Genomic DNA, 20,476 nt, shown 5'->3' on the forward strand with positions numbered 1-20,476 from the left:
GGGTTGGGACACTAGAACTAGTGGTCTAAGAATAAGGGGTTAGCCATTTAGGACTGAAATGGGGAGAAATTTCTTCCCACAAAGGGTTGTGAATCTTTGGAATTCTCTACCCCAGAGAGCTGTGGGTGCTCAGTCGTTGAGTATATTAAAGACAGAGATCGTTAGATTTTTGGATACCAATGCAATCAAGGGTTATGGGGATAGTGCAGGAGGGTGGAATTGAGAACAGTCAGCTATGATTTTACTGAATGGAGCACGCTTGAAGTGCTATATGGCCTACTTCTGCTCCCATTTCTTATGTTGTGTTCAGAGAATTGATGTAAAAGTATAAAATTAAATTCAGTGACAAATTATCTTTTTTTAATGTTATTTATCTGTTACATGGTGAACAAGACACTTGAGACTTCTTAAGTGATAATATATTCAGCAAGATCCCATATAAAAATCTGAAAAGTTAACAGGTAGGAGTGAGTAGTTCTAGGAAATCATGTCTACTCAGAGAGGTTACACCAGTGAGTTTAAAAATTCCCAATTGGCTAAACCCAATTCTACAGATGGGGAAGAACTGGGCTGCAGAATAAATAATTACAAACATGACTCCCAAAATCTATTTCCAGTTCTCAAAAAGTGCTGGAGCCTCTTGTATATACAGTATTATTTTACATCGCAAAATTGCAAGCCAACTTTCTTTTTTTTTCTAGATGCATTTGAAAACTGCAAAAACGTTACATATCTCTACCTCGGTTACTTTTACGGATGTGTCTGCACCTGCCCAGCCTGGATACAAAGCCATACCAACGATCCATTCCACGATCCCCTATGATTTCTTCTTTCCTTTTGTATGAAATATCCTGAGCTGCTTTTGTGGGGCAGGGTTAGAACTAAATTGCAACTTGGAATTGTTGAAACACACTGTCTGCTTTGTAAAGTAATTGATTAGTACTGACTTTTTTTAATGTTAAGCTTTGAGTTGCAATTCCCCAAAGTGTAATGTTTTGTAGCTAGACATTGGATTAAAGTTTTATGCATTTTAATTTAATTTTTGTATGTTTATAGAAGCTTCAGCACAGGTTTCCCAATGGACTACATTTATAGAATAGGAATTGCATCTATAACTAAAGTAAAAGGAGCTGTGGTTAAGAGCATTGAAATACTGTAAAAGATTCATAGTTATTTTTCTAAAGACATTGCAATGTATTTAACTATTCCAAATGGTCTGGTACCATTATTTTATACAAATGTTTTCTATGCAGGGACAATTTTTTTAAACTTAATCATTTGCATTCTTACAATTAATACCTGGTAAAACCATAGCCCAGAAAGATTTTAATTTAAGATTTGTACACTTCCTAATAAAATACATTTTGTAAATCACTGTACGACAGCCTAAATCATTCAATCTAAGAAAATGAACCATATTTTATATGTTACTGATTTCCAGAATTATTTCAGGTTGACTATATTTAGAAAGCTAATCATTTAACATGATAAATTGGAAATCCTTTAATGTGATCAGAAAATGTTTCAGTATGTTAGAATTTACTTGGCATGAATTCCTTGTATATATTCACCTGGAATTAATTATAATTTGTTATGAACAAAAGTATTAATAATTCAATATTTGTCTTGAATAACTATAGATGGCATGTAATTAATTTTGCAACAGTGTACAAACCATATAATTACAGCTAGTCAATAAAATCAAACATTGACATTCATCATAAGGCATTAGACTATACACATTCTTGCAATCTATTTATGAAAGCGGTGGTGACAGCTGTTTCATTGTTAATGCTTCCCACTAAATATCAAATCAAATAGTAGACCCCTTCAAGGACTACAAAAGCATATTATCATGAAAGGCAGCAGAAAAGCAAGATAAAACATCCTCTTTCCCCCACAAAGGGTGTTGAAGATTGTGTAACTTATTCCAAAACAAGGGAAAGAATCTAAGAAGAATGTGCAGACAGATTTCACTTGTGTCAATGGCACCAATTTTCAAAAATGTTTTTTCTTGGAGGGTTTTTAACTTGGCACCATGCCAAACCAAAATATTCCCACAATTCCATTTTCTTCAGTTTTGGATTAGATGGAAACCACAAATTGATCTTAAACTAAATAAAGTCTATGGTGGAATCTGGACTGACAGCTTAGTTAGTAAACACAGCATGTAACTGAGCCATACAGATGAGAAGATACAAGTTTGATTCCTGGTCTGTGCTATGTTAGCTGATTGGGAATAGGGATAAAGTGATTGATCCCAGCATCGCCAATGTGGGTAGAGGCAAATATCTGCCTCAGTTCCGACTCCTGATCAATGATTCCTGCTGGAAAGAATGGACCAAATTGGGCTCAGCTGTGATGTGTGTCTCAGTCAAAGAGCCTGCAGCAAGTGATGTCTGGGCTCATATTTAGAATGTTCACAAATTAAATACCAGAGGGTACCTGATGATGGTGGAATCATACCCTAGTAAGGAGTCAGTACCTTCAGGACAAGAAAAAATCCCACAAAGGGGGTGGGGGGAGTCTTTTTAAGATACCACAAGTCCATGTTTATGGGGGAAATATTGATCCAGATACAAGGTGAAGCATTGCCCTGGGTACATTATCAGATTTGATTGAGTTTCTGATCTCCGTCACATTGCTGTGGAGAAGGAAAATCTGCTCATGCACACCTCTCAGCAGTCGGTTAGGTGTGACATTTGTGGAGACCTGTACTCTTGGCCACAGTCAGTTCTTATTCAGGGAGTGGGGATCAAGAGAAAATAGGATTTTTTTTTTTTAAATCCCCTCAAAAGATTATCAAGATACCAATAAGAAATAGTCCCCAATGAATTGTTACTTTTAGTTATTGAGATGACAAGCTGACATTCAAGTACTGAATGTGAACTAACATAAGGGTGATCTTTTGACAACAGCTCAGAGGTTTTTTATTAACAATAAGACTTTAGTTAATTTTGGGATACATTCTTGGTCCTGTGCCATTCTGAGAAAAATGTACAGACAATTATCTCCTGACATTCACAAAAGAAAAGCTGTGAATTTTCTGTAAAGACTCAAAGGTGGAGAGTCTGCAAGATAGGTTTACAAAAATAATTTCAGGTGCTGTTCTAAATTCAGTCTTCATTCAACACTCTGTGTATAAAGCCATTTCTTAGTTGATTTGGTAGTTTATTCTATGCTCCTGCAGCAATCTACGTAGTCTCTCAACTTCTTGTGTCTATAAGAGGAATTTGACAAGTTAGAATTAATCAATTAAAAAACAAACCTTTGTACGGTGGATGATCTTACCAGTTCTGTGCATTCATTCTGGAGTTCACCCACTCTCTGCCGGAGTTGGCTGTTGGCATGTCTTAGCTCAGTTTCTTTCTTTAGTGCACGTGATTTCACAGTCAAAATGATTCCTATACAACAGTGAATTAGAAACAGGTTATTAAATGCACATAACGGTCAGTTATACTCTAACTTTAAAAAGCACACACCGTTCAAGTTATAATTATGGCCTCATTAACCAATTTGATTGCAGCTGCAAAGATTTACTATGATGGTTAGACTGCATGTTGCTTACAAGAAGTTTTTAAGCTTACTCGTCTGCCAGTCTCCTCGACCACGAATGAGATGAAATTAGAAAATCACAGGTACAAGCCAATGGCGCAGTTATTCAAGGCACCACATCACTGGCTTGGGCTACTAAACTTTGAAATATGTCTTCTTTAGGACATACCAGTTGAAATGTTGGGCATAAGACTTTAATGCCTGAACAAATTTGGAATTATAACACCTAATCCCCAACTATCAGTTAACACAAAAGTCTCCTTTGTGGAACAGGACAAGAAAAAAAAATTGGATAATAATTTTGAATTGGGAAATATAAGTTTTTTTAAAATTACATTTTGTGAGGCAGAGAATTGTTCAGCAGTCAATAAATGACATCCCGTTTCATCAAATGCAATCTCCTGGCAGCTGAATTCACCCAATGAAAGATGTTGAGAAAATAAATCCAAATCCCCTCTTTCCCCAACATGTATGATCCCATTTAAAGATGTTCAATTATGAACTGTACCATTTATTATTCTTGCCACTCTCCACAATCGTAGTAGTATAAGCAAGCCCACACCATCAAAAGCATCTTCCCGGGATATGTAGACAATATCAAGAATGAAAGATACAACAACAATTACTCCATCCAGGACTTCAAACTTGTGCCAGAAAAATTCCAAGCGGAAGGCATATAATTTAGCAATTAGCTCCAGTATAAAACAAGTCAGAATTGCAATACTAAGGTAATGAAATACCTGGAAAAGAAAGAATATTGTTAAATCTGCAGTCAAAAAAACTGAGATCAAATAAAACACACCACCGATTTCATGCATTTGGAATTTTTTTTTTTTTTTAAAAAGCTTGCCTTCACAACATTTTTGAAACATATCAATTCCTGATTATTTCCATATACAATTGTTGATCCATTGACAAACAAAGACTGTTTTAAAATCAGTTTGTACCTTCCCTGGTGGCCAAGTATGTAAATGTACCAATTTTTTGTGGCTCAACCCCAAATATGGGGCTAGTAAATGGGGTGGGGGAGGGGGGTGGTTTCTACCAGGATTTTGCTCCCGATTGCTATACAGTAACCCCTGGCAGAAGATTTGCATTTGGACAGGACAAAGATCAGCTGTGAAGTCTCTCACTGATGGAAAGCTTGAGTAAGTAGCTGGGGAAGAGGGTTGGAATCAAGATGGCTTCAGTCTTACTGAAGTTAAGTTGGAAAAAAATTTTCTTGTTCATTCACCACTTGTCAAAGAATGGGATGAAATAGTGATGATCATAGTGTCAAGGGTGGTGGTGGAGAGATAAAGCAGGGAGCTGACCACATGCTTATGGATAATGTTACTTGGGAATAGCATGTAGATGAGGAAAAGTAGGAGGGAAAGGATGGACCTAGATGGTTGTGTAGGGACGGGAGAACACAATCGTAGAAGATGGTGTGCTAGCTATGTTGACAGAGGACAAGTAAGGGCAGTGGCACAAGAGGATCTTAGGAACAATAGGCCATTAAGCCCCTCGAGCATGCTCCGCCATTCAATTAGATCATGGCTAATCTGTACCTCAACTCCATTTACCCACCTTAGCTCTATATCCCCGGATACCCTTTCCGAACAAAAATCTATCGACCAGTCTTGAAAGCTACAATTGTCCCAGCATCCACAGCCTTTTGGGGGGAGAATTCTAGATTCTACTACCCTTTGTGTGAAAACGTACTTCCTGATTTCCCTCCTAAATGGCCCAGCTCTAATTTTATTTTAAGATGATGTCCCGTGTTTCTCTGTATCTACCCTATCAAATCCTTTTAACATTTTAAACACTTTTATCAGATTACCCCATAATCCTCTAAACTAAAAGGAATACAAGCCAAGTTTATGCAATTTCTCCTCATAATGTAACCCTCTAAGTCCCGGTATCATCACAGAGGAGAAATAGTGGAGGAGCATTTAATGGCAGAGTCATGAAAGATGATTAATAGGTTTTGACCAGTGGGATCTCAGTGCTGTGGGGTAGGGCAGAAACCGGACTGAGTTTGTTTAATATTGTAACACTTCCAACAAATGTAATATTCAGATAAAACTACATTCTCCACTAGCCCTGACTTGAATTCCTCAGCGTAGAATAGAAGTTGATTTTTCAATTTCTTTTTTAACTTTCAGAAATTACCTTCTCAACATTATCCAAAAGTATGATTTACAACTAAAGGTTTGTGCACCATACTCTGGGAAAAGTAAAAAAGATCTACAATGAATGCAATAAAGTTGCGATAGAATTCACATAAGCGACCATCTGCTATTCATCTGACAGCATAATTCCTCGAGATTTAAAACTCAATGCTACAAGGTACAGCAGGTTATAGTTATATTATCCAGTCGTCCTCTCCGTGACCAAATATGAAAGATTTTCTTGGAGTACCTGGGTATAGAAAATATCAGAATATTGGGTGGATTCTTTTACAGGCACGTGCTCCAACCCTCCCAGTTTTACAATACTTATTGCATCCAGGCAAGCCAGGTTAATTGCCAAGAAAATCTCCACTTATCGAAACGTATAAGATTATGAGGGGGCTTGACAAGGTGGATGCAGAGAATATGTTTCCACTGATGGGGGAGACTAGAACTAGAGGGCTGCCCATTTAAAACAGAGATGAGGAGAAATTTCTTCTCTAAGGGTTGTAAATCTGTGGAATTCGCTGTCTCGGAGAGCTGCGGAGGCTGGGACATTGAATAAATTTAAGACAGAAATAAGTTTCTTAAACGATAAGGGGATAAGGGGAGCGGGCGGGAAAGTGGAGCGGAGGCCATGATCAGATTAGCCATGATCTTATTGAATGGCGGAGCAGGCTCGAGGGGCCGTATGGCCTACTCCTGTTCCTATTTCTTATGTTCTTATATGTGTTTCTCAAATTATTTTACTATTTTGAGTTTGAGAGAAAAATTAAGGTTACAACAGTTGTTTTCAAAAATCAAGCAGCATGCACATTGTATAATGCGCTACAGTCATGCAATGTGAAAGATTTTGTTAAAGCTGTGAAAGATTTTAATATTTGTGAATTTAAAATGCAAAAAAAGGCTATAATTATTAAGAATTTAAACAAATTATACTCCATTGCCATTTTGCATTGTCCAGCTCAAGTTTCCATTCATTCCAGACTACAAAACAAGTTTAAAAATAAAAATTAATCAGGATTTTATCATACTTTTAGATTTTTTGCTCAGCAATTTTCTCCGGTCCTTGGCTGATGATAGTGATTTATTGGGTACGGCTCGTTGAGCATTTGCCAATTATGGCACCTCACCTAAATGATCAGTATACATGTCAGCCTGGACGGTGAATTTTATGTGGCTACTCGTCCAAAGGCCTTACCAGGCAGTAATAGTAGTTACTGGCTAGACTGGGAAACTCAGGCCAATTTTCCTCTCCCTACCCGCTGTTGCTGCCCAAATTGACATTAACTAACTCAGCATTTAACAGCATCATACCTAGGACCTTCTTGGTTTTGATAACTCAGCTACACATTGGATAAACTCACAGCCACAGGAGCCTACATCCCAGTACTCCAACCTCAAAATGATGAAATATTTCTGTATACGAATTCCAAAAATTGGACTCCATATCTAGTTAAAATTTTGATCAGTATCTTCCCTAATAGAACTACTAAATGCAGGATTAAAGATACATTTAAGTAGTTGTGTTGTTACTGACACAATGTCAGCCTGGTGCCCCCCAAGGATCTATCCTTGGCCCCCTCCTATTTCTCATCTATATGCTGCCCCTCGGCGACATCATCGGAAAACACAACATCAGTTTCCACATATAGGCTGATAACACTCAGCTCTAATTTTCACTACCACTTCTCTTGAATCCTCCACGGTCTCTAAATTGTCAGACTGCTTGTCTGACATCCAGTACTGGATGAGCAGAAATTTTCGCCAATTAAATATTGGGAAGACCAAAGTCATTGTTTTCGGTCCCCACCACAAACTGCGTTCCCTAGCCACCAACTCCATCCCTCTCCCTAGCATCAGTCTGAGGCTGAATCAAACTGTTTACAACCTAGGTGTCATATTTGACTCTGAAATGAGCTTCCGGCCACATATCCGCGTCGTAACTAAAACCGTCTATTTCCATCTCCATAACATTGCCAGTCTCCGCCCCTGCCGCTAAAACCCTCATCGATGCCTTTGTTACCTCTAGACTTGACTACTCCAACACACTCTTGGCTGGCTTGCCACATTCAACTCTACATAAACTTGAGGTCATCCAAAACTCGGCAGGCCGTGTCCTAACCCGCACCAAGTCCCATTCACCCATCACCCCTGTGCTCACTGACCTACATTGGCTACTGGTTAAGTAACGCCTCGATTTCAAAATTATCCTTGTTTACAAATCCCTCCATGGCCTTACAACCCTCCCCGCGAGATATCTGCGCTCCTCAAATTCTGCCCTCTTGAGCATCCCTGATTATAATCGCTCAACCATTGGTAGCCGTGCCTTCAGCTGCCTAGGCCCCAAGTTCTGGAACTCCCTGCCTAAACCTCACCATCTCTTTTTCCTCCTTTAAGACACTCCACAAAAAACTTACCTCTTTGACCAAGCTTTTTGGTCATCTGCCGTAATTTCTTCTTATGTGGCTCGGTCTCAAATTAATTTTTTTGTCTTATAACGCTCCTGTGAAGTGTCTTGGATGGTTTACTACGTTAAAGGCGCTATATAAATACAAGTTGTTGTGTAGAACAGGATGTGAAAGATTTCATTAGATGAGTGTGACCATATGGCCTAAGCTATCAAAGAATCAATTGAAAAGTTTTAATTATATTCATTAATTGCCACTGCTTTCCTCAGCAGTTGTTTTGCAATTTTTCAACTTCCTCCTGTCTCATCTGTCCACATTGCGTGCGTTTCATTTCCACTGAGTAATTTTCTTCTTGTTGGTTGACCTTTCACTCATATTGCATTTCCTGAACTTCAGACTTTCTGAAATATACATATTTTAAGCTTCTCTGACTTCTGGGTGAGATGTGAATATTCATGGATATATGAAAGAATAATTAATTAAATTCAAAGAAACTACATGTGTATATTAATGAATACTGGGTGTGGTTTTTGGAATATTTAAATATATTTTCGCACAGGGTAGAGACGAACATGAATTGTAGTCTGTCTCCACTTTATTATGCAATGGCCTCAATCAAGAATCAAGATTGGGAGCAGGGTTCTCTGGGATAGTGTTTATCTTTATTGGCATTCAGTATATTATGATACAGGCAGGATGTGCACTCAGTGACTAATTGGTAAGTGAACATTCAAAGCAGGCACCTGTTTCCATGTGGTAATTTTGATGTAATTCTATGTAAAAAAAAAAATATATATATATGCTTGCTCTTCTTGATTATTCCATGCATGTTTAAATGCTCACTAATTTGATCTTCAATTGTGGATTCTAAGACTGTGTCCACAACTGATGTTAGATGAACTAGTCCATATTTACAGGGTTTATCCTTCTCTCCATTCTTGAATAGAGGTGTTACATTGGTTACCCTTCAATCCTCTGCCACAATTTACATATCTAAAAAGAGGACTGAAAAGTTGTCACCAGAGCTTCTGCTTTCTCTTCTCTGACGTCCTTCAACAGCCGAAGGGGTATGCCATAGGGGTCAGTGACGTTTGCTTATTTTCTCAAAACCAATTCCCTTCTTACAGTTATGTCTAACATCTGTTCCATATCCTCTTCTCATACACCTACACTCTGATCACTTATAAAAAAAGATACAAAATATGTATTGACTATATCTGCCATATCTTCATTCTCCACAGCTTGATCCAAATGGCCCTGCCACCTCTAACCTTTTAACATGCTTATAAAAGCTCTTGCAATATATTTTGATATTATCTCTGTCTATATTTCTCTTGATTTTGCTTAGTACTGTTAGCCCTAGTGTTATCATATGCCTCCGTTTTTAGTTTTGATCTCGACTTTACCATGGAGGTCTATGCTTCAATGCACCGACTTTTTGCCTTGTAGGAATGTCTATTTTGTACTCTATTTATCTCATATTAGAAGTTTTTCCCATTGTTGATCGGTCATCCTGTTTCCAGCTTCTCTGTCCAGATGTCTTCTTATTTCACTGAACTTTGCCCTTTTATAGTTCAACACCCTTATCTTTGACTCATTGCCCTGCTCTATTCTTACACTATGTGGTGCTCACTATGTCCCAATTGTTCTCCTAGTCTCACATCCGTTTATTTGCCACACTTCATTTCCTAGCAGCAGTGCTTCTTTTTGTGTTGCACTAGAAACATACTGATCTAGGAGGCTGTCTTGAATTAATTCCAAAAAAAGTGTGTTCTCCATTTCCACATACTTTATCTTATCCCACTCTATTTTGAGATAATTAAAAGCACCCAATATTTTTGCCCTGTTTTATTTATAAATCTCTCGGAACTATCCACAAATCTCCCCCTCTATTTTATCTCCACCGTTTGGTGGCCTGTAGTGCACATTGAGAATTGTACATTTTACCTTACCATTCTTTAATTCTATCCATTTAGTATGGAGCTAGCTTTTGAACTGGATACTTTGTTGGAAAATAAGGGAAGATGGCCTATAATTTGTGCCAATACAGCTGCTGTGGTTTTGCAAATGCTGACACTCAATGGAAACTGCATTGTACAGCAGAAGTCTTGTAACACAAGCAAGAGTGCAAACTAAATGGATGACCAGTCAGCTGTTTCAATATGGAGTCCGTGCTCATTACTGGTTTATAATTGACAAATCATTGGAGCCTGAAGAATATTTACACGTGACAAATACTTGGCACAACAATGAATGGAGAAGCAGTTGAAATGACAATACAATGAGAGTTCGAGAAATAAAATCTGAAAGAAATCCAAAAAAGAAATGGAAACCAGCACCTCAAGTTCTAAGTTGTCATGGTGAGTTAAAGAAAAAGAATGCACAAGAAAATAAATGATTTAAGTGAGCAAGAAAACACAGCAGTGATTGATATATAGATGATAAGTTTGTAGGTGTGAGAACTCATTTTATAACTGCATTTCATATTAGGAGTCCATCTTTGCTCTTAGCTCATCCAATAACATTTATGCCTGGTTAACTTAAAAAGCTGAAAGGAAGGCATTGCTGGATTTAATTTACATCATTTGTAACCAGACGAGTGCTTGGAATTTCAGCAGTGGGTTCTCCTGATCTGGCCCCATATCAACTCCATCACAAAGACTGTTTACTCCCAGCTCTGTAACATTATCTGCTTCCGCCACTACCTCAACCCATCTGCCCACTGAAACCTTTATCTGTGCCTTAGTCACCTCCAGTCTCAACTAGTCCAATGCTCTTCCGACTGCCCTCCCATCCTCCACTCTCTGTAAACTTCAGCTCATTCAAAACTCTGCTGACTGTATCCTATCCTGTACCCTTGTCCTCGCCAATTTACATTGGCACCCGATCCCCTAATGCCTAAAATTTTTAATTCTCATCCTCATATTTAAATCCCTCTATGAGCTCTGTAACCTGTTCCAGCCCAACAACTTCCACCTCTCCCCCCGCCCCGCCCCCGCCCCCTGAACACTTTGTTCCTCTGACTCCAGCATCTTGCAAGTTGCCCCATTAGCGGCCGATGGCCCAAGCTGTTGAATTCCATTCCTAAACCTCTTTGCCTCTCCACCTCCCTTACCTCCTTTAACCAAAACTGCTGGTCATAGAAATGCAAATTGTTGCTGTTGAAAATTGACATAATAGAAATGTATTGTACCATACCTGGGGTGCTATTTTCTCTTTGTCCATCTCAATGATTGCTAAATCCATTAGCAATTCACAAAACACGAACAAAGCATCCAGAATGACTAAACACACAACGGCAATCTGTTTTTTAATAAAATAATCAAACGTAAGTACAGTGTAGCAGCAGGTACAGCAAACATGATAACACAGTATTTGTACTAATCCTATTCAGAGCAGGTTTCTCACATCTTTGCTGCAATTAAATGCAACAAGTTATTGTCACTTCTTTGCCTGCCTGGAAACAATTGTCCGGTTGGAAATAATCAACATCTGGCTTGGCTATGCATCATACACCAGATCTGTGTGTAACAGAGTATGATTTCACCCCTTTAACGATTAACTATTGCAAAGTGTATCATTTTAATTAAACGAATCAAAATGTTAATTTCGTTACATTTCTTATTTTATTTCACTAAAATAATTACCCAACTATTTCTGGTAGCTGATTTGAACGATTAAATTAAATGAATACAAAGATCACTATATCTGGCTCTATGATGTCATCCATTGGAATTTCAAAGTTTTACTTTGTTGGAGCGACTTGCTATTTTAAAATTTCTCCAAAGACATACAAGCTAAAAACAAAATACAGTCAGCATCAGAAGCTTAACCTGTCCAATACATGGTTACTGTTGGCTACTTTGCTCTAACTTTTACAGTTTCAGAGGTATACATGCTGAACATTACTGTTGGTGCGGTTAATAAATTGCTATCATTAATATGCCACACGCAACCTATGTACAAAATTTGTGAACATAAAGATACTTCCACTGGTACCCATCACAAGGTCAAATTGAAGTCACAAAGACCTTTTAAATAATTTTCATGGGCTACAAAATAACTAATTAAAATTCATTTTATTGAATTGAAAATCTTCAAATGTCGCAAATGAAGTAGGTGATGACCAGCAGTATGATAGAACAGTTACTTCAATTCACAAGCCAGGCCATAAACCACGCTATCGTTCCAGAGTTATCTGATCAGCCTCACTATCTCTCATATTTCAACTGTTGCCCATGATATATCCTCCGTTTCTGCAAATGACAGAACCACAGAACCTGATCTTTTCTTTTTAAATACAGGGTTCCAACATTTACTCTGGATCTAAATCAGTATTAAATCATACACAATTTAATATCAATTTATAATAAAGAAATTTCATGGTTAGCAAAATTAAACTTGAATCTACAACAAAGTGATTTTTGTTCAACTGTGCTATGCTTACTTGTTAATGAAAATGAAAGCAATACACGGTGCTATTCTACTTAAGGCATGTGATGTGTTTCTGCAGTTCTTGGGTAGACCACAGCAATGTTGCACATGAGGGAAGACAAAACCACAGCAAAGTCCTGCTGCAAATCTATGGTCTGCTTGCTAATTTAATCATGAAGCCGTTTGCAACTTTGATCTCCTGGCTCTTTTAGCACAGTTAGTTTTGCAGAAAGATGGAGGTTATTCTACAGCAATGAGGACATAGAATATTGAACAAAAGGTCATTCACCCAACAGACAAAGTACAATTCACTATGTCATGGAATCAGCTCTCGTAATTTAATTTCCTGAGGGAAGTGAGTAACCAGAAAGATAAAACTTTACCCCAACCCCTAAAAAAATTAATCAATCAAAGACTCCAATGTACTGGTCTAATATGACAACTGACATTGTTCAACCCTGACCAACTGCATGCAGCAGGCAACCTTTCAGTGTTCCTAGAGCTCCAAAGTATTGGATATTTATGATGTTTGTAACCTTCAATCCCGTCCTTGACCAAGCTATTTAAAGACAATAAATATACAAAGTGTTAGCTGGCTCAAGAGAGTCTATTCCAAATCGCATCTTTTCGATGGGAACAGAATGTCTTCTAATCTCAAGCCTCACTTCAGATTTGCTAATTTCGTCCTTCTGGGTCCTAGATCTAAGATTGCAGTCCAAAATAAATAGCCTATTTACATCATCAATAATCTTACCATGCCAGGGCCAACACGGGTTTGGATGGCACAGTCGATGTCATGATAATACCGGAAGTCATCCCACAATCAATTTTTATTTAAGCACAGCCAGCTTTTATTAGATTCGATAAAGACACGGCATTTAATGTGCAACGAGCATTTTTTTTTTAAATCACCTTCCATCTGCTCTAGAGGCCAAGATAGTCTCATTAGTAACAAAACGGCTCTCATCAAAGTCACAAATGACATCATGTGTGTCTGTGACAAAGGCAAACTATCCCTCCTCGTCCTTCTTGATTTGTCTGCAGCCTTTGACACGGGTGACCACTTTCCTTCTCCAATACCTCTCCACCATTGTCCAACTGGGTGGGACTGTACCCGCCTGGTTCCATTCTTATCTATCTAATCTATCAGAGAATCACCAGCAACTACTTCTCTTCCTGCTCTATCCTTGGCCTCCTCCTATTTCTCATCTACATGTTGCCTCTTGGCAACATCATCTGAAAACACAGTGTCAGTTTCCACATGTACGCTGATGACACCCAATTCTACCTCACTACCACTTCTCTCGACTCCTCCACAGTCTCTAAATTGTCAGACTGCTTGTCTGACATCCAGATCTGGATGAGCAGAAATTTTCTCCAATTAAATATTAGGAAGATCGAAGCCATTGTTTTCGGAGGCTGTTCAGAGAAGGTTCACTAGGTTGATTCCGGAGATGAGGGGGTTGACTTATCAGGATAGGTTGAGCCGATACATATTGGAGTTCAGAAGAATGAGAGGTGATCTTATTGAAAATTATAAGATAATGAGGGAGCTCAATAAGGTGGATGCAGAGGGGATATTTCCACTCATAGGGGAAACTAAAACTAGGGGATATAGTCTTAGAATAAGGGGCTGCCCATTTAAAACTGAGTTGAGGAGAAATGTCTTTTCTGAGGGTTGTAAATCTATGGAATTCTCTGCCCCAGAGAGCTGTGGAGGCTGGGTCATTGAATATATTTAAGGCGGAAATAGACAAAATTTTTGAGCGACAAAGGAGTAAAGGGTTATGGGGAGTGGGCAGGGAAGTGGAGCTGAATCCATGATCAGATCAGCCATGATCTTATTTGAATGGCGGAGCAGGCTCAGGGGCCAAATGGCCTACTCCTGCTCCTATTTCTTATGTTCTTATCCCTCTCCCCAACTTCTGTCTGAGGCTGAACCACACTGTTTGCAACCTCGGTGTCATATTCGACCCTGAAATGAGCTTTTGACCACATATCCGTAGCATAACTAAGACCGCCTATTTCCACCTCCGTAACATCATATGTCTCCATCCTTGCCTCAACCCATCTGCTGTTGAAACCCTCATCCATGCATTTGTTATCTCTAGACTTGACAATTCCAACACACTCCTGGCTGGCCTCCCAAATTCTACCCTAAGTAAACTTGAGATCATCCAAAACTTGGCTGCCCGTGTCCTAACTCACATCTAGTCCCACTCACCCATCACCCCTGTGCTCGCTGACCTGCATCGGCTCTCAGTTAACCAAGCCTTGATTTCAAAAATTTTCATCCTGGCTTTCAAATCCCTCCATGGCCTCGCCCTTCCCTACCTCTGTAATCTCCTCCAGCCCCGCAACACCCCCCGCCGATATCTGCGTTCCTCTAATTCTATCCTCTTGAGCATCCCTGATTATAATCGCTCGACCATTGTTGACCAAGCCTTCTGTTGCCTAGGCCCAATATTTCTGTGAAGCACCTTGGGACATTTCACTACGTTAAAGGCACTATATAAATACAAGTTGTGTTGTTCAGACACAAAATGCTCTGTTTAGTGTCAATGTTTTTCTATGTTAGCTTGCCACAATTAACCTACATATGGATAGCTACTTCTGATGAACAAACCAGTATGAATCATCCCCCCCCCACCCCTTATTAACCTTGTTGCGAAGTTAATAATTTTATCCAGTGTGCGACATTTCTACAACCCTAATTTTAGTGTACACATATTTTAAGATACATGATAACCTTTAAGGAGATTCAATATTAGTACAATTGCTGAATGTCTATATCTCAACAGTCTTGTTCTTAAATTTAAATGGTACCTGAAACTTGTTTGAGTTAAATAACCACTTGAGAGCATCCCTGAAAGAGGTGAATTCAGAACCAAGATTTTCTTCATCAGCAGCTTCCAGATTATCATAGTCTTCCTCTTGTAGCCACTTTTGGTAGTCATCCCCCACAGTGGTGAAGTATCTTAGGAACTTTGCCATTGATGGAATGCTTTAACAGTTATTTCAGTCCTATAAAACTAGGAGATAAATGACTCAAAATTTAAGAACTTGTCTCCAGAGACTGGCCAAGGAAAATATTCAGGAACAACTCTGATGAGATAATATAGTGTTTAGATAGAATATCTGGAACGTGTGATGGTTATATTAGTTTAATACAAACAATGTCACAGAGCAATTGATGTCCATTTTGTAACCTCTAAACTCGGCAAAGTCAGTTTCAAAGTGTAAAAAGCTTTAAAACATCACACCATAAATTGAGATACATGTAATCTGCAAAATAATTCTGAGACTTTATGTCTGTGTAAAAAATATCATTTAATTTTAATTATTTTCCCATTTGGGAGATCAAGCAGCCAATTCTATTTCTGATCTATCTGTAAGGCAGTGCATCGATTGCTTCTACCTTCAATCTACTTCTCCACCCCATCTGATTATTTGGTAGAGAATAGGAATTTGTGGTGTGGTGAACCATGTGAGCAAATCACCATCCTACAACCCTGCAGTACTGCACATTAATGTGCTACAATAGTGAAGACCTTAGAGATGATGCCTCAGTGAGTTTATTCAGTGAATAGCTATGCCATTGTACTGGGTTCGTTGAAGGCATACAGGATACTTGCCTTTATTAGCCGAGGCATAGAATATAAGAGCAGGGAGGTTATGCTTTACTGTATAAAACACAAGTTAGGACACAGCTAGAGTATTGGTCATCACATTATAGGAAGGATGTGATTGCACTAGAGAGGGTACAGAGGAGATTCACAAGGATGTTGCCTAGACTGGAGAATTTTAGCTATGAAGAAAGTGCAGCGTAGGTTTACCAGAATGATACCTGGACTCCAGGGGTTAAGTTACAAGGAAAGATTACACAAACCAGAGAAACTATTTGCACTGATTGGGAATTCTATGACTAGGGGGCATAGTCTAAAAATTAGAGCCAGATCTTTCAGGAGTGAAATTCGGAAACACTTCTACACACAAAGGGTGGTAGTTTGGAACTCTCTTCTGCAAATGGCAATTGATGCTAGCTCAATTGTTAATTTTAAAGCTGAGATTGATAGAATTTTGGTAACCAAAGGTATTACGGGATATGCGCCAAAGGCGCGAAAGTGGAGTTGAGGTCGAAGATCAGCCATGATCTCATTGAATGGCGGAACAGGCTTGAAGGACCATATGGCCTACTCCTGCTCATAATTCTTATGTTCTTATGTAAGATTTGATAGGCTGGGGTTGTTTTCTTTGGAACAGAGGAGGCTGAGGTGCATAAAATTATGAGGGGCCTAGTGGATAGGAAGGACCTATTACCCTCAGCAGAGGGGTCAACAACCGGGGCCATAGATTTAAGGTAGAAGGTTTAGAGGAGATTTGTGGAGAATTATTTTCACCCAGAGTGTGGTGGGGGTCTGGAACTCACTGCCTGAAAGGGTGGAAGAGACAGAAACCCTCGTAACATTTAAAAATTACTTGGATATGCACTTGAAGTGCTGTAACCTCCAAGGCTACGGACCAAGGGCTGGAAAGTGGGATTAGGCTTGATAGCTCTTTGTTGGCCAGCATGGACACAATGGGCCGAATGGCTTCCTTCTGTGCTGTAAATTTCTATGATTCTATGATCTCAGGCAGGGGGCAGGAGGTCTACTACAATTAGCCTTAGTGTTCCAGATTAGGAATGCACAACTAAAGGTTCCTACTCCTGATCAGCATCTGACTCATGCAGCGAACGGACATATGGATGAGTATCAGCTCCCACCCTTCTACAATTCTATAGCCTGACAATACTCACAGACATGAATAATGACTACGTGGGAAATGTACCAGGGAGTGGTTAGCATCCATTGGAATCACTTTCTCGAGAACAGGGGAAAGTGGAAAACTGGTAGGAAAACAATTTTTGTCATATAACATGTATAGCAATTGTCGAGGGAAGGCACGCAAAAACAGAAGTTCAACCACTGTTGTACAAAAGCAGTATGACAGTTAACCTACAGCCGGGAAATCCTTATACACTGCAAGTCCACCCTGTGGGGACAGCCCCGCCAGTTTTACAACCAGCAGAACTGCTCTGAGGGTTTAGTGGGTTATGCAGTGTAGTTTGGCATGGCACTACACAGAAGAGGAGAATCGCAGGTCCTATCCTTGCTCCGTGTTGAGTTAGCTGAGAAAACAATGGGGCCATTCGAATTATCCTCAAGTGAACCTGGGCTACAGAGGGAAAAGCAACCTGGATTCTGGCTCCTGATCATGACCCAGTGTCCGCTGCTCAAAGAAGTGGGGATCAGGGAAAAGACTCACCTGCGACTTCAAATACCCTGGAATATTCACCGCCTGGGTTACATGTGAAAAGCAGCCACTTGAGAGAGCACCCGTAGTACTGTAACCATCATTAATAACTGCCTTCAGGAATAGATAATGGAGTGAAATTACAATGCAATGTTTGACTATTTAAACAGGTCCTTCATTGGTGCTTCTGTTGTTCTTATTGTGCACGTGATCTGGCTGAGAGAACTCGTGATTTCATCCTTTATTCCAAACAACATAAACATCTAAAAGTCCATTCCCCAACTCCACCTTTCTGTGCGACCATCCCCACTGTACTCCAGCTGGCTCTGAAATTCAATTCGGTTTTTTGCACCGCTAATGGTAAGTTCAACATTAAAAGTAGCGGATTTACATAAATTCTCCAAAACACGACTCAGTAAACTCCAGCTCTGATTAAAGAATCTCCAGAAACTCAAAGCTCTACATAATGTACTTACGAGAATAACGGCTTTGGAAAGGAAGGAAATCCTTCTGTACGTTTCTTGGTTAAAAAAAAATCTTCGTTTGTCAAGTGCACTTTGACCCGAATCCTGCTCACGCTTTTCCCGACTCGGATCGTTTCTTTCCGCTTCTCCCGACTGTTCCTCTCTAGATTCTCCAAACGTGTCAGGTTTCTCTGCTCCTTTGTGCTCTCTGGCGAGACTTCTCTTGCGTGAAGCAAGTGATGCTCTCGGTCGGTATGAAGCCCTGACACTATTTACTTGGCATTTGCTGATTACCTGGAGTACAGGAGTGAAATTCACTGAGATTATTGGACCAGGTTGCACAACCATCAATATTAGTGAGATTTGTGACCAGCAACAGAGATTGCAAACCTGGTTGAACTCGTCGAGCTGTGTTTACTTTTGTGGCACACCTTAAAAAGGTTTTAAACTAAAATGACCGAATGCAACACCTTATGAGTGTAACTTGGAGGATCTGCCCCAGACACTTTTCGGAGCAATATTGTGTTGATTTCTTTTTGTTGAAAAACTGCTCCTGAAATTGTCGTATAGCAACTATAGTGTCATCCTGAATGTGGTCGTGCCAATTTAAACAATCTTACTTTCAGGAGATGGCATTAACTGTACTTGTGCCAGCTGCAATACAGCTATATTTGTTGTGTCCTTAGATGATCTAATAATGACTCCACGCAGTGTGTTGTACTTGAACTGTAGTGACCTTTGTCCTTTATTTGCTAACTCCAGAGTGAGGATCACACCTGGTGGCCTGCCTTTTATACAAGGCCAGGCACATCTGTACAGGTAACCTACAAGTCTCTCATTGCTGTGCCCTCTAGTGGCACACCTTGTGATAGTACCAACAGTAGCCATGTAGGATACATGACATCACTCTCCCCCATGCCTTTAGTGCAAATCGCCTCTGCATTGATTGTGCTCTGGGCTTAGCTCTATCTGGGCTCTATCTGATTGACCCTTGGCAGGTCATTTCAATCTTGGGTAAATGGTTGGTGCAGTAGAGTGCTGATGGTTGCTGTTTGTGTGCGTCCCTGACCACTCCGTTCCCCCTCACACACACCCCCTCCCCCCCACATATAGATTATGCCGGAGGCTCATTGCATTCATATACATTCAAGTTCAGAAAAACAAGGTTGCATTACATTTGTGGTTCCGTTGTGAGACAAGTACATTAGACTGGTGAGGTACATTATCGATGCGATGACCGGTGCGTAAGGACAAACTAGTTCCAGAACTGCTGGATGGTGTCCCTGCAGTCTGGTGGCGGCACGGTGCCCAGTGCTGGCAGTGGGAACCCGGTTGGCTCAAGTTGCCTGCCCTTGGGGCTGTTGTCGTGGTTCCGAGCGTCGGGCAGGTTCACAGATCCCTGTCCTTTCTTTGCGCCCTGGGTCGCTGCTGCTCCCTGAGGGTCTGTCGTCTAGCAGTGCACAGGGAACTGCTGACTCGCTGGCCTGGGCATTGTTTGGTTTGGGATCCTGGCTGGTCCCGGTCCCCTTTGGGGGTACTGTAGCGGGTGACCCTTCGCTTCTGGGTATGGCCTTGGTGACGATGGGATCTGGGGACTGCGCCTTAGCACAGTCTGCTCTTTCAGGCTCATGGCGGTTGGTGCCATCAGGTGTCTGAGAGGTGGAGCCGATCAGGGGCAGGGTATCGATACCGGTGCCATTGCCCTGATGAGGTCGCTTGCTCTGCAGCTTGTGTGTGGTGGCTGCTCATGGCCACACTGATGGGTTGGCTGCATTGGCTGCGTGCATTTGAAATCCTACATCGCACAACTTTTCATTACTTATGATGGATACTCTGTAGTTCATATCGCGATCGCGCGACTTTTCCTCACTGGTTGCATATACACAATTCAGATCATCAATTACACATTTTACATGATCGCACCGACTTTTCCTTGCTTATTGCATGTACACAACTCTGATCATCAGTTACATATTTTGTCTCTAACTTACAGTTGCTATTACATTGCTTGAGTGTGTGGACCTGTTCCTTTAATTGTAGTGAGTTGCAGGCCTCCTTTAAAAGAGCCTTGCCTTCTTTACCAAAATCCTCTTCTCCGTTTGGTGCCATGTGTTGCTCCATCAGCGCTGCACCTCATGGTCTGGCCGTGACCACCTTTTTCTTC

At 40.1% G+C, this 20,476-nt stretch overlaps 2 protein-coding genes across 2 annotated transcripts in view; one reads left to right on the top strand and one right to left on the bottom strand.

Annotated features, from left to right (window-relative positions):
* Nucleotides 1-1,687, top strand: part of LOC139268957 (tectonic-1-like) — a 45,348-nt gene extending 43,661 nt beyond the window's left edge. Inside the window, exon 14 of the mRNA XM_070887850.1 lies at nt 702-1,687. Within this exon, the coding sequence (XP_070743951.1) occupies nt 702-845 (144 nt within the window). The 3' untranslated portion in view covers nt 846-1,687. The remainder of the gene's footprint in view (nt 1-701) is intronic.
* hvcn1 (hydrogen voltage-gated channel 1) lies at nt 344-18,498 on the bottom strand. The gene is made up of 6 exons (XM_070887852.1): nt 18,325-18,498; nt 15,380-15,585; nt 11,318-11,422; nt 4,064-4,295; nt 3,292-3,404; nt 344-3,220 (listed from the first exon to the last, which is right to left on the bottom strand). Exons 2-6 carry the CDS (start codon nt 15,545-15,547, stop codon nt 3,155-3,157), a joined length of 684 nt encoding a protein of 227 aa, XP_070743953.1. The 5' UTR covers nt 15,548-15,585; nt 18,325-18,498; the 3' UTR covers nt 344-3,154.
* Between the last annotated feature and the right edge of the window lie 1,978 nt (nt 18,499-20,476).

Source organism: Pristiophorus japonicus, chromosome 8 (genome assembly GCF_044704955.1).
Source record: "Pristiophorus japonicus isolate sPriJap1 chromosome 8, sPriJap1.hap1, whole genome shotgun sequence".
NCBI classification, from domain to species: Eukaryota; Metazoa; Chordata; class Chondrichthyes; family Pristiophoridae; genus Pristiophorus; species Pristiophorus japonicus.